General features: G+C 34.4%; 1 protein-coding gene across 1 annotated transcript in view; it reads left to right on the top strand.

The window, feature by feature from the left end:
- The first annotated feature begins 1,105 nt into the window (after positions 1-1,105).
- The window catches only part of LOC135714979 (scavenger receptor class B member 1-like), a 67,957-nt gene continuing 50,911 nt past the window's right edge, over positions 1,106-18,151 (top strand). The window contains exons 1-2 of the mRNA XM_065238384.1: positions 1,106-1,198; positions 10,271-10,406. Of these exons, the coding sequence (XP_065094456.1) occupies positions 1,106-1,198; positions 10,271-10,406 (229 nt within the window). The remainder of the gene's footprint in view (positions 1,199-10,270; positions 10,407-18,151) is intronic.

Raw genomic sequence — 18,151 nt, 5'->3', positions numbered from 1 at the left:
CCCATTGTGTATTTTCTCTAAAAAAATTGGTTAGAAGTAGTTTTGAGTGTATTGCTTACACTGTATTTTCATCGCTGTCAGTTTTTCGAAAGTTGGAAAGTCACCGCGACTCCCGGTAGTCATGAATGGTGCACTTCGGTTGCCACATGAGCAGATCGCTTGCTAAATCATGTATTTCTTGGCAAACTTTGAAAGTTTCTGCTTCCTTACTTCCTCCAGAACATCACACTTGTGCTGGGCGGTGAAAAACAGTAGCCCCCCAAGCAGCCGGAAATCCGCCTTGACGTAAGTCTCATCATCCATGATGAGACAATGAGGCTTCGTCAGCATCTGGGTGTATAGTTTCCGGGCCCGTGACTTTCCCACCGTATTTTGCCGTTCGTCACGATTTGGAGCCTTCTACAATTTGTACGTATGCAGTCCCTCCCGGTCCTTGGCTCTCTGAACGAAAGACTTGGACAGATTCAACTTTTTGGCCACATTCCTGACCATTGGGATTCTGCTAATCGCTTTCACGACACGATCTTGTGATCTTGTGATCCTGATCACTAATAGAACATCCATTGTGACCGCATTTCTCCTTCCGTTCAATGCTCGAGTTTCGTAGTACGTTTAATCATACGACTCACCGTTGACTGAATAATCCCGAGTTGTTTTTCCGATGTCCCAATGAAAGAGTTGACGATTTTCCAGGTGCTTGCGCAAAATCAATTAGCGACGTTGCTTTCGGGTGACGCTTTTTTCCAACTTTCGAAAAACGGACAGCGATAAAAATACAGTGTAAACAATACACTCTAAACTACTTCCACACAAATTTTCAAGAGAAAATACTCAATGGGTAATTTTCTACAGCGTTTTTTTTCCGTGATGCAATTTGATGTGGGACACCCTTTAAACGGGGAGATCTACCTCAAAGAGTGTCTACAAAAGCGTCTGCTTCCTTTGTTGAAGCAACAGGAGGCCCCTACGATCTTCCGGCCGGTTCTAGTTTCATACTACTATTCAAATGTTTTCCTGGAGTGGTACGAAGCCAACCCAACTTTCGTACCCAAGGACATGAACTCCCCCAACGCACCGGAACTAAGACCCATCGAAATATATTATGATGCAGGCACTGCGGAAGCATCCCAAGGAGGTCAAATCTGAGGAAGACATGAAGAAAAAGTTGGTTTCCGTAGAGAAGAAGTTGCAGCCAGATGTTGTACAGAACCTAATTAGTTGAGTTAAGCGTAAAGTGTGAACGTACGGTTATGGTATTGAAGTTGAATGAAATAAATATGCCAAAAGCTTACTAATGGGTTGTATTTTATTAACGATTGGTCAACTAGATAATTTTCTACAGCGTTTTTTTCCGTGATGCAATTTGATGTGGGACACCCTTTATTTGTTACTTCCACTAGCGGTCCTACGTCAAGCCTCCGTTCGTGCCCATAGGCACAGACCCTTCTACTTTTTAAAGCTTTGAAATAACAACACTATCTACTATCAATTGACATCTACTTTCATATTATGCGATAAAACTATGGGCTTTGATCACGATAATTGTAAAAACAACATGAAGTCAATTTGTCATATTAAGCCAAATTATCGCATATCAGTCCCATTTATAAATTCAATCGTTCATGGTTCAAGTTAAAGTTCTGCTTTTCGAATTGCCCTATTTTTCGCTGATACAACAAAATATGCAAGCTTCATTGCAGTTGAACCATTAAGCGCCCAAAAATGACACTTTTAACCACTATGGTTTCTCTAGATTACCTATGTTAAGTCAAATGTCAGCACCAGTGAACAAACTTGATCGGGATCTAAGATAGTACATACTAAATAGTTGGAGCTTACCGTCAATAGATATTTTATTGCAATTTCTTTGATCCTTAATCCGTTAATCAATTTATAGTAGACCTAGGGTTAACATCGTGATGGCCATCAATATTTGCGCTGACATCGACCTACAAAACGGTTACCCTAGGTATTTGAATAACTTTTTTTAATTTTTGTTTGTTTTCAGATGTACGACTTTGACAATGATTTCGAAATTTTTTACACAGGAATAAGTGATGAATCGCTGTCAGGATTGTATGAAAGTTATTTAGGATCTTCTAGATTAGCGCAATGGGATGGTGAACATTGCAGTAACATCAGAAATGCCTCGGACGGAACAAAATTCAAAAGTTTTATCAAGGATGACGAACAACTACTGTTTTTTAGAAAAAGTATGTGTCGTGCGCAAAGAATGGTATGTTTCAGACAAGTTCACTTGTTAAGGTCATTTAGTTTACTTATGGTATGAATATTTTTTCTCGTTGGAAAATATAAATTGTCTCAAAAAAAGGGTACACTATGAGATAATAGATTTTCTTCAATTGGAATGAGCAAACATGATATTCAAAACAAACTTTTTTTTTTATATATATTTGAGAATTTTCTTCTTAGAAACAGCAAATAGAAAAAGACGCATTTTGCGCCAAATTGTATTCGGAGCTAGCAGCACCCTTTCAGATTTCAATGAAACTTTCTGGATGTGTGCCACTTTGCATATTCTTTTTCAATAATTTATCTAGACAACCCTTAATTCTTTAAAAAAAATATGTTGGAATAATGACAACTCCTACAAAAATGTGTTGTATCGATGGCTTCTGGCAAATTGTCCAAATTATAAAAAAAAATACTGAAAAAAATCCATTAGAGACCTACGTTACAAAAAAATGATTTTTAAAATTTGAAGTCGACTTAAAAAAAATTGCCATATTTGATTTGGATGAAACTTTGTCTCAAGATAGGTAATACTACCAACCGTCCATACATTGCGAGATGGGCACTTTTAAGGAAAAAAAATTCTTACAAAAACTTTTTCATGTCTGTACTGATTTTTTTTTTTAATTTGCCATTTTCACACAAAACTAAACCAGTGATGCTCAAAATCATCTCAGAATCCAAAGAAGCTCAATTTGCGATTCAATTTTGTCAATCAGCACTTAAGTTCACTTTGATTAATCGATAATTTCATATGAAAAGGGCTCATGATGCATTCCTCGCCAAATCGTATTCGGAATTGGCAGCACTCTCTCGTAGTTTGTGATATTTTTATCTGTTTGTTCATCTGTCTAGTTATATAATTATCGTGGAGTTGTTATAGTGTTTCCAAAATCTCTTTGCCATTCGCTTGAGAGTGCCACCAATGGCATCACAGGGACCTTTTCCATGAGACGTTGCAAAAAAAAAGCCCCATCTGACATAAAAGTAATTTTAGAAAAATCTATCGATTGTTTTTTTACTTGTTACTTCTGATATGATAATGAAGCTAACATTTTCAAGTTTATTGTCTTTCTTATAATAAACTTCAAATGGATCTATTGTTGCTTGAGAATTATTCCAGTGATATCCTTGAGCAGCGTTTTGGATAATGAATGAATAATTTTTAGAAAAATCGCTAATTGCTAGAATTTCCCCTTCTTTTAATGATTCTTTTTTATTTCTTAGAAAAGATGACTGTTGTTAGTAAATAAAGTCATGAGTTATAAGTTTGTTAATTTTATCAACGAGATATGGAACAAACTCATCAACAGGATTGATAATCGTTTTCAAATTACAACGATCAGTATTCAGCCACTGTTGAAGCACAATATCTTGTTTGTCATTTGATTCTAACAGCAAAGTAAGTTCCTCTTCAATATGTTCATGAAAAAGCAATCAGTTGTTCTAATTGAAATATTACAAAGCATTTGTTCTATTATTGCATCTTGGGACATAATTCTTAAACTGTTGATCACTAATTTAACATTTCCATGAATTGTACATATACATACATTATGTATATCAGTAGAATCAAGCAAAATGCAATGTTTTGGTCGCAATGGTGTAAATACAGTGAAACCAATATTAATATCTTTAAATTTATCAACAAAAATCATGTACGCTTCTTTTAAGGGACATCATTAACAGGCGTTTTTAAACGTGTTCTTTTCGTCCATTTCTAAACTCGGAAACAAAATCATTTGCTCCGGGCATAGGTCTTCTAATATAATTGTCATCAAAAAATTACCTAACTATATTTTTTTTGTATCATCGTTGATCCTATGCCCACTTCTTTTGTTAAGTGTGCTTAGAATACCCTGCTCAGTAACAAGGCTCTTCACCTTCCTCACCATGTACAGTATGCAAAAAAAGTTTATCCACCCCCCTACCAATTTACATTTTTTTTTTTTGTTTTTCTAGTGAAAATCAGTTTAATTTTATGAGTGTTCTTCCATGATTTATCAATTTATGTTTATTTATCACATTGCCATTGAAAATACGGCGTTTTTATCTTTTCTTGAGATTTCATGTGATAAATTATGAAAAATTGTAAAAAATTACGCAAAAAAAGTTTATCCACCCCCAAACGGATACTATGATTTAAGTGTGTTTAACAGAGTTTTAGTGTGTATTCTGCAACTTTATCGAATGTAAACATTGCGTCAATCTGTCATTTAGTGCTCTTGAAGTTTTCATGCTTAAAATTTCAGTTTTGTGTTCAAAATTGGAAGTTTTTTGTTTCATAATGCCCAAAAAAGATCAAATTTCGATCAGTATCCGAAATTTGAGTATTGAACATCACAAAACTGGTGAAAGCTACCGTGATATTGCCGATATTGTCCAGCTTCACAAAGATACGGTCGCTAGAATTGTACAGATGTGCAAAAAGCGTGGTTCTATCTCACCAGCTAAGCGATCGGGGCGTCCTTCAAAGACAACTGACCGAATTGACAGAGCTATCGTGAAGAAGGCAGAGCTGGACCGGGGACTATCAGCTCCGAAAATTGCGAAACAGATTGAAAACGAGTTTTCCATTCAACTGATATCACAATCCGTACGAAATCGTCTTCATAAGAAAAGTCTTAAGGGCAAAGTAGCTCTTAAGAAGCCATGGTTGTCCGCAAAAAAAAATTAAAAAAAGATTGAAGTGGGCCTAGGACCACATTTCATGGACCAGTGATGCCAGGTGATCTGGTCAGACGAGACGAAAGTAATGCTATTTGGGTCACCATTGATACCATCAGACCATACCATCAGATACCATAAAATTTTGGTCCATGAAATGTGGTCCTGGGCCCACTTCGATCTTTTTTTTTTGATATATATTGCGGACAACCATGGCTTCTTAAGAGCTACTCTGCCCTTAAGACTTTTCTTATGAAGACGATTTCGTACGGATTGTGATGTCAGTTGAATGGAAAACTCGTTTTCAATCTGTGTCGCAATTTTCGGAGCTGATAATCCCCGGTCCAGCTCCGCCTTCTTCACGATAACTCTGTCAATTTAGTCAGTTGTCATTGAAGGACGCCCCGATCGCTTAGCTGGTGAGATAGAACCACGCTTTTTGCACATCTGTGCAATTCTAGCGACCGTATCTTTGTGAAGCTGGACAATATCGGCAATATCACGGTAGCTTTCACCAGTTTTGTGATGTTCAATACTCAAATTTTGGATACTGATCGAAATTTGATCTTTTTTGGGCATTATGAAACAAAAAACTTCCAATTTTGAACACAAAACTGAAATTTTAAGCATGAAAACTTCAAGAGCACTAAATGACAGATTGACGCAATGTTTACATTCGATAAAGTTGCAGAATACACACTAAAACTCTGTTAAACACACTTAAATCATAGTATCCGTTTGGGGGTGGATAAACTTTTTTTGCGTAATTTTTTACAATTTTTCATAATTTATCACATGAAATCTCAAGAAAAGATATAAACGCCGTATTTTCAATGGCAATGTGATAAATAAACATAAATTGATAAATCATGGAAGAACACTCATAAAATTAAACTGATTTTCACTAGAAAAACAAAAAAAAATGTAAATTGGTAGGGGGGTGGATAAACTTTTTTTGCATACTGTACGTTGACGCGTTGAATTCTGCTACGACTTTATTCACGGACCAAGACTTTGGCAATACTGATAATACTGTTATCTGATCTTTTCTGTCAGCTGTAGGAGAATTAAACTTCTCCTTTAGATGCACAATCATTTCTTCGTATGCCTCTACTTGGCTTATGTCTGCTGTATCTAGGCCATATATAGTTTTTTGCACTGCTTGTGTAATTTCTAGAGATTTTTTTTCGAACGATAATCCATGCTCCTCATGTTCCTCGATTAAATTGGAGATAAATTCAACGTTTTCACAAAGCCATTAAACATCTCAACATTGTATGGGTGTTGCAGATTATCTGCTGATGGAACCGACTCCAATGATGTAACCGATGGTACCGTATCTGAAGGAAAGAAGAAAATTAAAAAAATAATAAGTACTATTAGGAGGTTGCAGTTAAATGTTGATAGAATCATGAGGATGACTGTTCTTACCTAGCTCATCTACTCGTTGATGGACCTGGATCATCACTATGCTGCTGCCCACTAAGTTGACGGTTGGATATTTGCTTCATTTTCAATCGATCGGTGTTTTTTCATAACTGGACTTCTATTTTGAGATATCACGCTACGGCATGACTCATCTGGTTATATCCCATTGAATGTTTTTTTTTCTACCATCGTTCACGATATGGCCTGTAACTTATTTCGGATGCATCTCGGATTATTTATATCTGCACAACATTTCAATCCTTTGAGCCTTAATTTACTACTTTGGTCCATGATAATAATTTTACTAAAACTTGTCTTCACAACTTTCGTTATCTTTCTTGTATGAAATAAACCTTAGTTTTGTAGTGCTCATAGGTAGAATGAAGTGGTAGGTATATAATGTTAATGGTTAAGGAATACATAACATAATTATAGAATATAATATATAGAATTATTTCGTTGTTGATACGAAAGAAGATCTCAATTTAAATTTTAATTTGTTTTCATACCTTATTTTTCAAGGATAATTTTAGCTAAGAATGCTAAGTTGCTATAGAAGCATCGGATTTTGTCTCAGACAATATAATCAAATATATTATTTTCTAATAATATAAGCCCTTTTCATGTGGAATTCTCGATTAATTCAAGTGATTAGTTGTTGATTAGACAAAATTGAATCACAAATTGAGCTTCATTGGGTTCTGAAATGATTTTGAGTTTCACTGATATATATATATATATATATATATTTTTTTTATTTTATTATAGTCACTTTAACGCTCTTGGGTCATTCGTGACTTATCCGGGGGTGAGATTTGAACTCGTGACTTTGGCGTGAGAGGTATGGATGCTAACCACTACGCCGAGGTCATCCCCTTCACTGATATAGTTTTGTGTGAAAATAGTACGTTAAAAAAAAATAGTGCAGTTGTACTAAGATGTAGTTGTAAGAAAAATTTTTTTTCCTCACTAGTGCCCATTTTGCGATGTATGAACGGATGGTAGTAAACATAATTACCTATCTTGAGGCACAGTTTCATCGAAATCAAACATGGCCATTTTTTTAATCGGCTTTAAATGTTGAAAATCGATTTTTTTTTTTCAGTGTGGGTCTCAAATTGAATTGTTTTCAGTATTTTATTTTTCGAAAACTTTGACAATTTCCTAAAAGTCATCCATACAACACATTTTTGTAGGAGTTGTCATTTTTCCATATATATATTTTTTTTTAAAGATTCGGCAGAAAATGTTAGTCTAGATAATTTTTTGAAAAACTGAGTATGCAAAAGTGCTTATTTAGTCAAAGTATACACATCCAGAAAATTTCATTGAAATCTGAAAGGGTGTTGCCAGCTTCGATTCGATTTGGCGCGAAATGTAGGTGAAAATATTTTAACGGAAAAAAAAGCTGTTGCTGCCTTCTTTCGTATGACGAATTTGGAATCAAGAAGTACTCTACCGCTCATGGCAAGTTCATCCCATAGTACTAATAAGCATGCCGATAATAATGCACTTTAAGGTTGCTCCTTATGAAATTGTTATGAAAACTATGCGTGATTTACTATAATTTACAATGAAAATATCAATTTAGTCAAGAGCGCAAGTTTTAATAAAATATAAACAATTTGTGTCTCTAATAAAACCAAAACGTGAACAAGGCAAGGTAAATCATGCCTTCTAATTCATTTAATAATCTTTATTTAATAGAAACATTGCATTTTCTTAAATAGAGGTAAAGCGCAAGTTGTGATTAGTAGGACGGAAATTTAATCCAAACACAAGTTAATACACTTACCAGTTTTATCACAGCTGTTGTTGAAACCAGCAGTTGTAGTTGTACTTTTCGGTGTCGATCACGCTATCTATAGTTAGGCAATTTTTAGATTTTGCTTTCACTTTTCAGTCTAAGTTTATAGATTTCATTATTGAAGTTTTTCGAAGCAACTGCTGCCAATGAAAAAAATACATTTAGACATTTATAAAAAATACGAAAAACTATTTTAAAAAATCCAAGCAGTGTCATACCAATAAAGAATTGAAAAAAAAAACAGTTTTTTTTCCTATGATTCTCAAAAATAACTACGTCCAAACACATTTTTCTAGGTATATCATGATGGGTATGAATCCCGCAAATACTATACCTTACTATTTTGTTTTTACCCAACTTTTTAAAATGATGAATCAGAAAAAATGCTTTTACACGTTAATTTTCTAAAGAATGATAAAAAACAAATTTCTTGGAATTTTCCATATATCTGAAAGATAAAAATGAGCATGCAGAGAAGCTTAAATAAGTGCTGACTTTTTTATACTGGATTGACATCATGAGACGGGCTCAGAATGTTTGGATTACCTGTGTTGGAGAATTAAATATCAAAGATAAAAAAAGCATTATAAAGTTTGCCTATCTAAATAAAACTTTCGTGTGTCATAAAAATGTTCAGTGCAACTGTTTATAGAGATCTCTGAATGTTTATGTATGATGCCGGTAATACGAGTAGCCCTATTGTGTTCTGTGATTGCTTAAGGATGAATGCACTAAAATACGTCACTCTAAGTATAAGTGCAGTAAACTGATAGTTTTTACATGGTTTTCTTGGTTTATCCATGATTATCTTCGTGGCAATTATGACTCATTTTAGGACATTCAGCATTCAGAGATCTTTATAGAGATCTCTATAGAAATCTCTGAAAGCATAAGTGTGAGTATAGTAATTTGTGACACTCCATAAGGAGCTGTACCGTTGGTCTAACCTCACTTTTTGACATCTGGTGGTGGTGTGTTTATTGGGGCTTAGAAAACAATCTGTTTTTTTTTTATATTTTTATTCGATTTTTTTTTTAGAAAAATATTTAACAACAGAGCATAGTTATTCCTTAATTTGTTTTCTGTCAATCTGTACTGAGTACCAATGCTACCGACGCCAGGGAGGCAGCTCCTACACCTGGACCCTACCTACCGACCCATCAACTCATGGGACCGGCTTTACTTCCCTTCCCCGGAAAAGGCGTGATCTGCGATTTTATGCCTCAGAAAATATTGGCGGTGCCGACTGTGATTGCACCCAGGCCTTTTGGGGTGAGTGGTAATCACGCTTACCACTACACTACCAGCACCACTAATAGAAAAAAGTTGAATAATATATCGTTTAGTCCTTTTTATTTAAAAACTCGAATCCATTTGAATCGACTAACACGCAAAGGTAAACAAACCACGACTGGATGTCAAACTGATGAACGCGTTCATTCGTGACGTCAGTGTGCTGCATCCCTTTAGGGAGCTGCACCGTCGGGGTAACCTAACTTTTTTGACATCTGGCAGTGGTTTGTTTACAAAAGTTTAAAAAATGTATTATTTTTTTTTTTTAGATTTATTGGAGAGGAATATTTTTCAAATGAACATAGTCGGATATCATATCTTTTAATTCTTTTTATTTAAAACCTCAAATCCACTTGAATTGACTAAAAAGCAAAGGTAAACAAACCACCACTGGATGTCAAACTGATGAATTCGGGTTCATCGCGTTCATTCCTATAGGCCAAAGACGTCATATTGATGACAGTAAGGGCTCTATAGAGAGACATGTTTTACCACATTCAGGCTTGAGTAGTGAACCGAGAACTTCACGTGATTTTGCTTCAAAAACCACGCGATTCATCAAGGTTTTTCAAAACTCATTTAGGATAAATTGTTCTAATTTTTTCGTCACGCTGGTTCTTGAACATTTATCAGTTGAATAAAGATCGGATTTATGAAAAAAATCACACATTTACATTGAACCGCGATTTACTATCCAAGTCTGATCACATTTTAATATTCAGAGATCCTGCTAGAAACTCGTTTTAATGCACTCATACTTAAGCATTACATTAACGCATTAAGACTTAAGTGTGAGTGCGGCATAAATATTGGAATTAATAGCGATTTGACATTTTACAGGTACAAGTTGGCAGTGATTATGAGGTTGATGGTATCCAAGCAACTAGATTTGTATTCGAAGAAAATGCTCTTGACAATGGACATCTAGATGTGAGAAATAAGTGTTTCTGCAGAAAAGGTAATAAATATACAAAAACAGTAAAAATATAAGGTATAAGACAAATTATTGACGAGGGTTCGCAAGAAGATTTAGGCTGTTCTTATTGTTTTAGATCGCATCATACAAATGATTGGATTTAACCAATTAACACACTTTTATAAATTTAGTACAATAAAAAAATAAAAATAAAAATTATCAATTTACAAACCTTTTTGTTAAGAGTGTGTTTACATTGTTTCTGCCTTAGCAGTAAGTATTTTATAAGGTTTTCTATAACTCCGTGTCAGTATAATTTATCAAACTACTTAATCTTTAGAATGCTTCATTTGTCTTATTTTTGAGCAAAAGTGGGGGCAATTCCACATTCATACAGTCGAATTGGAGAGTTATTTATAACTGAATGCGTTTTATGCATTTCATATACAGTCTAGATTCCTATAGTGCGGATTCGTTCTTGACGGATTCCTATAGTACTGATGCCTTTGGATTCCTATAGTACGGTCGATCCGGCATTAACGAATACACGTAGCATATGGGATTAGAGCTAATTGGGACCAAACACTGATTGTACGGCAATTTGAAGAGATAACTTCCTGATGTCTTTTGAGAAGTTGTTAAGCAGAAAGTTGGCCACCTTTTGGGATGATTCAGTTTCCGGTAGGACACAAGTCTAATCCTGTGGAAGATCCGGAATATCCGTAAAAGTGGCCAATTCATGAAACTGATCCTAGAGCTCCGCGGATTTTTCGAAACCACTCATAAACATCATATCAGAATGAATTCGGAGTTGTTACCGGAATATGGACCCTGGAGACCACGAGATGGTCCACCGAAAGATCTGGAACATCCGTTAAAGTGGTTAATTCATGAGACTGATCCTAGAGCTCCGTGAATTTTCTGAAAACACTCATAAACGTTTTATCAGAATAAATTTGGAGTTGTGACCGGAATAAGAACGCATAGACGAAAAATTGACCTTTGGGACCACGAGATGGTTCACCAGGAAGATCCTGAACACCCATAAAAAATTCAGTTCAAGAAGAGCTTAGAGGTCCGCTTTTTTCGAAAGCACTCATTGGCGTCTTATCAGAATTAATTTGGAGTTATGACCAGAAAATAGACCCTGGGGACCAATGCACAATGGTCCCAAAGCCGTATTTATGAAGACAAAAATATTAACACCAAAACCATCACTTTGAGGTATATGGTGTCTTGGGGAAAGTTTCTTCGTTTTTTTAGCAGATTTGAAATTAGGGTGGTCCTTAAAATTGGTGAATTGAAAATTCAACCTTTTTTATTACTTGAGATAGACTAATGTAGTGTTATAAAAAGTTGTAGAACAATCAATTGGAACCAACTTTGCTAATGGCATCAAATTTTTATCTCTTATGCTTCATGACTTATGGTTATTTTAAACAAGTAGGTTAGATTGGCCCCTAGAAAATATTTCTTTAAATATTTTTATTGGTGATCAACGTATAAACAATATTTAAAGAAAGCCGATTTTCTAGGGGCCACCCTAACTCTCATAAAAACATTGTTCTAAATATTTTAAAAACTTTTTGTGACGCATATTTTTGCAGAAGTCACTAATTTGATATCTCCTTTATTTAAAAGTTATGGCTAGTTTTTGATAAAAAAAAAGGTTTTTTTAAATAAAATTAAATATTTTAAACAAAAAACGCTCTCACAGTTTTTTCCACCAATAATGAAAAAAAAACTATCTTTTAAATGAAATCAAAACTATGATAATCAGTTTCCTCCATTAAGAGACATTGTCATTTATATAGAATAATTTTTTCGAAGAAAATCTCCATTCATTTTCTTGTAATAAAAAAAATAGCAGCTTGGTTGCTTGAGCAAAAATATGCGTCATCATAAGTTCTAAATGTAACCAAAACAAAGTTTTTACGAGAAATGAACTTATGAAAAGATATTCGAAGAAATCTATTTTTAGGGGCCATCCTAACCTGCTTGTTTAAAAAATCATAACTCATTAAGAGATATACATTTGGTGTCTTGATCAAAATTGCTTTGAAGATCGGCCAAACAATATGAAGAAACTTTCCCGAAGACACTATATACCTAAAACTTAAGGTTTGGGCGCAAACATTTTTGTCTTCCTAAATACGGCTTTGGGACCATTGTGCAGTGGATGGTCCTCCGAAAGATCCGAAACATTAGTAAAAAGGCTCAATTCATAGAACTGATCCAAGAACTCCGATTTTATTTTTTCGTAAACTCTCATAGACGTCTTATAATTATGAATTCGGAGTTATGATCGGAAAATAGACCCTGGGGATCATGAACGCTTCTTTGGAAAATAATAGACAACTCATCAGAATGAACTCGGAGTTGTGACTGAAAAATAGACCACAGGGTCCATTGATGGTCCTCTGGGATATCCGGAACATCCGTTAAAGTGGATAGGTCAAGAAAACTGATCTTACCACTCTGTGGTTTTTAGCACTGCTCATAGACACATTTTTTTTTATTAATTATCATGGCTGATTTCTAGGTGGTATTTAATTAGTAATAACTTCTAGACACTTTAAACGGAATTTTTGAATATTATTCCTTGGATTTCATGAACATATTTCCCTTGACTTATTGGAGATGTTTCTTTGGAGTTACAAGTTAACGAGGGACTAGCCTCAATGTTTATATTTTTAATTCATCACATCAAAATTTAATCAATAAGCCATTTGAAAACATCGTCTTATTGAGTTATTATTAATATTAATTTATGAGTGGTTTTGGAAAAAAAAACAACCGTGGAGCTCTAGGATCAGTTTCATGAATTAATCACTTTAAATGATCTTCGGGTCTTTTAATGGACCATCCCGTGGTCCCAAGTATAAACTGTCTGGTCAAAACTCCGATTTGATTGTGATAAGATTTCTATGAGTGCTTTCTAAAAAATCGTGGAGCTCAAGGATCATTTAATGAATTGAGCACTTTTAGGGATGTTCCGGATCTTCCGATGGACCAACTCGTAGTCTCCAGAGTCCATATTCTGAACTCAACTCTGAATTCATTCAATTCATCAATTCGAATTCATCATCTTTAGTTTCAAAAAATTCGCTGAATTGACCACTTTTACGGATGTTCCGGATCTTCCGGTGGACCATCCCATGGTTCTCTGGGTCCATTTTCAGGTCAAAACTCCAAATTAATTCTGATAAGACGTCTATGAGCGGTTACGAAAAAACCGCGGAGCTCTAGGATTAGTTTTATGAATTGACCACTTTTACGGATATTCCGGGTCTTCCAGAGGATCAAACTCGTGACTTTCCGGATGTTTAATGTTCCCAAAAAATGGAAAATTTTCTGTTTAATAACTTTTCAGAAGACACCAGGAAGTCATCTCTTCAAATTATCCTACAATAAGCGTTTGCCCCCAATTAGCTCTAATCCCACATGTTACGTGTATTCGTTAATGCCGGTATGTAAATGTATTTTTTTAGTTCTAAGGAATTATAGAATTAATTTCATTATAGGCGAACCAGCCTACCAGCGAACCAGCTGAAAACCTTTTAAATAAAGAAACAAAAAAATTCTGTTTAACTTTATATTATTAGTGCGTACAATGAGGTTTCGATTTTTACAACACGATACTAAGGTATATCAGCTAGCTTTCAGGAGTTGAAACAGCAGTAGTTGTATCCCTCGGTATCCATGACAATTTGTTCACTCGATTTGGTAATTTTTCGGTGCTCGAATTTTCTTTTCCCGTCACACTCGATCGTGTGTGTGATTGCTGTTGGAGTAAATTATTGATAATGAGTGGCGTTGTAGTTAAGAATGCTATCAAACTTAGATTTGTGCTGGGAATACTATCAAACTAAGCTTTGGGAATGGTACTGTCGCATTAATGGCCCTTCTCTCATTTTCAACTTCTATTCAATTTTCATACTGCTGTACTCAAACGGAACTATCTACCTACCCTCTCCTAAAGGTCATTCTCTAGCTAATAAATTATCAAACTAAAGCTTCATTTTTTTAACTTCTTATTTGTTCCAAATTCAAAATAAATTACATTTCATTTGAACGTAGGTGCTCCAGTTACCATAGTAGCTTACCAGCCATAATTGTTATGATGTGTTTTTACATTGTTCCTGCCTTGGCAATTTAGTATTTTAAACAGGTTTTTTGAACCTGCATGTCAGTATAACAATAGAAATCTTAAACTAAAAACTAAAACTAAATCTTATCTAAGTATAAAGGGAATTAATCGTTGCAATTGAGGATAGCAACGATTTTTGCCTGAAATTATTAATTATTTTGTTGTAAATTAAATGTGGTCCTATCTGCATGAACATTTCAAATGGTCCTATCTGCTTTGATCGATTCTCTTCATCGAATTTCTCTTTTCATAACCACTGCTATGCAAACAAATTTCACGCTAATTCTACCACATAGTTTGATAAAGGAGGTTCTTATCTAGCGTCAAAAACGTCAAATACAACAGGAAAAGGTTTTTCAGATGAGTTATTGACGAAAGAGAAAGTCGATGAAGAGAATAAATCAATGCAGATAGGACCTTTTGAAATGTTTATCTAGATTTGTTCTTAAGTCTCAACATTCGAAATTCTATGTACCTCGGTAGTATTGTACAAGGGAGGCAACGTCAAAATTATCTTCAAAACTTTGTTCTGAATCCTTTGAAGTGCTTTTTTCCTGGTACTGAAACAACTAGACCATATTGGCACAGCTTAAAGTATGGCCGGTCTAAAAACTTGTTTAAATATTAGAAGTTTATTCGTCAGGCAAAGTTTGGATTTCCTGTTTATAAGAGGATACAAACATTTTATATATTTGTTACATTTGGCTTGAATGCCCTCAATGTGATCTTTAAAAGTTAAACTTGGTTTGACAAAGCAATTGGTACTTCGTTCATAGTGACTATGTGACTACGACTAGGTTTCAAAAAGGAAGCTCTAGGCTTATGTGGAAATATTATAAGTTGAGTTTTGGAAGCGTTGGGAGAAATCTTTCATTTTTGTAAATAAGAAGAGAAAATATCTAAACTTTTCTGCAGTCTGCTGCAAATAACACGAAGACTTCTTCCTTTACCGGAAATGCCTGTGTCATCAGCCAACAAAGATTTGTGGCAGCCCTGAGGCAAATCAGAGAGGTCCGAAGTGAAAATGTTATACAATATAGGCCCAAGAATGCTACCCTGATGAATTCCTGCTCTAGCAGGTAGTCGATCAGATTTGGAATTTGGTAATTAACCTGCAGAGTTCTGTCAGTTAAATAATTTTGAACTAATTTCATAATATAAAGTAGAAAAATAAACTTTTTCAATTTATCAATCGAACCTTCATGCCAAACACTGTTGAATTCTTTTATTTCTATTTCTCCAGTTGAGTAGCCTTCAGATTTGTTTGAACGAAATAAATTGGTAACTCTTAAGAGTTTAAGAATAGTTGAATGCCCATGGCGAAATCCAAGCTGCTCATCGGCAAAAATTGAGCTCGTATTGATGAGAAGCATCATTCTATTTAAAATTGTCTCTTAAATAAAGTTTACTTATTGAAGAAAGCAAACCTATTGAACGGTGGCTAGAAGCTTCAGCTGGATTTTTATCCGGCTTCAAAATTGGAAGAGCTTTTGTATTTTTCCAGTTATAAGGAAAGTATGCCAAATGGAATCTTCTGTTAAATAATTTTACCAAGAAAGACAAGGCTCTCTCTGGGAGTTTTTTGATGAGGATATAAAGAGAAAATTCCATAATGGAGCTTTCATATTATGAAACTTTTTAGTTACAGACCTTACTTCATCCAAATCAGTCCCCCAGGAATCATCAAACATATTTTCCCGAGAGAAAAGATTCAGATAATACCGAGCAACCTGATTCTCAATGGGACTAGTAAGACCCAAACTGAAATTATGGGAACTCTCGAATTGCTTAGCAAGTTTCTGAGATTTTTCCAAATTTGTGATCAAAATTTTACTACCTTCTTTAAGGGGAAGCTCACCGGCCCAAAAATAAAAAAAAAAATATTTTCGGTACGTTTTTATTTTTCTAAAAATATTGGGAAAAATTATCAAAAATCCAAGAAAATCAGTTTCTTCCTTAGATTTTTGTCAAAAATTACATGCAAAAAATTTTTTTCTATCCCATCATGAAAAAAAATTGGACTCTCAGAAAAACCGAAAAGTTGATGTTTTGTGGTTTTTTGAGTCCAACTTTATGCCATAATGACTTATAAAACATGTTTTTGCACGTGAATTTTCTTTAACAAATTAGAAAAAATGTGATTTTTTTAGATTTTTGATACTTTTTTTCAATATTTTTAGAAAAATCAAAACGTAATTTTTTTTTCGGAGCGGTCTGCTTCCCCTTAAGGGGCAGTTTACCGGCCCAAAAATAAAAAATAAATATTTTCTGTACGTTGCTATTTTTTAAAAATATTGGGAAAAAATATCAAAAATCCAAGAAAATTTGTTGCTTTCTTAGATTTTTGTCAAAAATTACATGTAAACATATGTTTTCTATCCCATCATGAAAAAAATTGGACTCTCAGAAAAACCGAAAATTTCATGTTTTGTGGTTTTTTGAGTCCAACTTTATGCCATAATGGCTGATAAAAAATGTTTTTGACGTGAATTTTCTTTAAAAAACTAGAAATAATGTGTTTTTTTTTTAGATTTTTGATACTTTTTTTCAATATTTTAAGAAAAACCAAAACGTAATTATTTTTTTCGGAGTGGTGAACGCTGGAATAGGCTTTTGAGGTTTGGGTTTGGAACTTGGGTCTTATTTAGAAATATTACTTTCAAAAGTTTTGTTCCTCAGGGCAGAGAATCGCTTTTTAATTTGTTTTTGCAAATCCCGCCAGATAACTTTCATGGCAGGATCGCGTGTTCTTCGATATTGTCTCCTACGGACATTTTTTAAGCGGATCAAAAGCTGAAGATCGTCGTCTATTATAATTGAATCGAATTTAACGTCGTATTTTGGCACTGAGACAGCTCTTGCTTAAACTATTGAAGTAGTCATAGATTCAAGAGCATAATTAATTTCATCTTTGGTTTGCAAAGGAATGTTTGGATCGAAGCTATATTCCATAAATGTTCGATATTACGCCCAATCAGCTCTATGGTAATTGAAAGTAGAGCTGTTGGGATTAGAAATTATTTCTTGGGATATTTCAAAAGTTACTGGAAGGTGATCAAAACCGAAGTCAGCATGGATAACCAATTGGCTCCAAAGTTGAAGTGAATCAGTTAAGACCAAATCAATAGTTGAGAGATTTCTTGCTGCAGAAAAGCATGTTGGGCTGTTTGGATATTGAATACTGAATAGTGTAATAACCTGCAGAACAATCATCAAACAGAATATTACCAATGGAATTGCTTTGGGCATTATTCCATGAGCGGTTTTTTGCATTAAAATCACCAATAATGAAGAATTTAGACCTATGACGCGTAAGTTTCTGAAGGTCACCCTTGAGAAAATTCTTTTGCTGGCCTACGCATTGGAATGGCAAATAGGCAGCTATAAACGTTAGTTGTTCAAATTTTGTTTCAACAGAAACTCCCAAAGTTTCAAAAACTTTGGTTTCAAATGAAGAAAGAATTTTATGTTTGATTCGTCTATGGACAATGCTGGCAACGCCACCACAGGCTCCATCAAGACGATCATTTTTATAAATGAAATAATTTGCTATACCTTATGGTCAGTTATAACGGAAATATGCACGTAAGTTAAAGTTAAATAGCTCTTCTTCATTATCGTTCAGAGATCGAGCATT

The sequence above is a fragment of the Ochlerotatus camptorhynchus genome, unplaced genomic scaffold (genome assembly GCF_037179485.1).
Source record: "Ochlerotatus camptorhynchus isolate MF236.1 unplaced genomic scaffold, CSIRO-AGI_Acam_v1.1 ptg000770l, whole genome shotgun sequence".
Lineage (NCBI taxonomy): Eukaryota > Metazoa > Arthropoda > Insecta > Diptera > Culicidae > Ochlerotatus > Ochlerotatus camptorhynchus.
The sequence above is the reverse complement of the archived record's forward strand: the minus strand, read 5'-3'. Positions and strand labels throughout refer to the sequence as shown.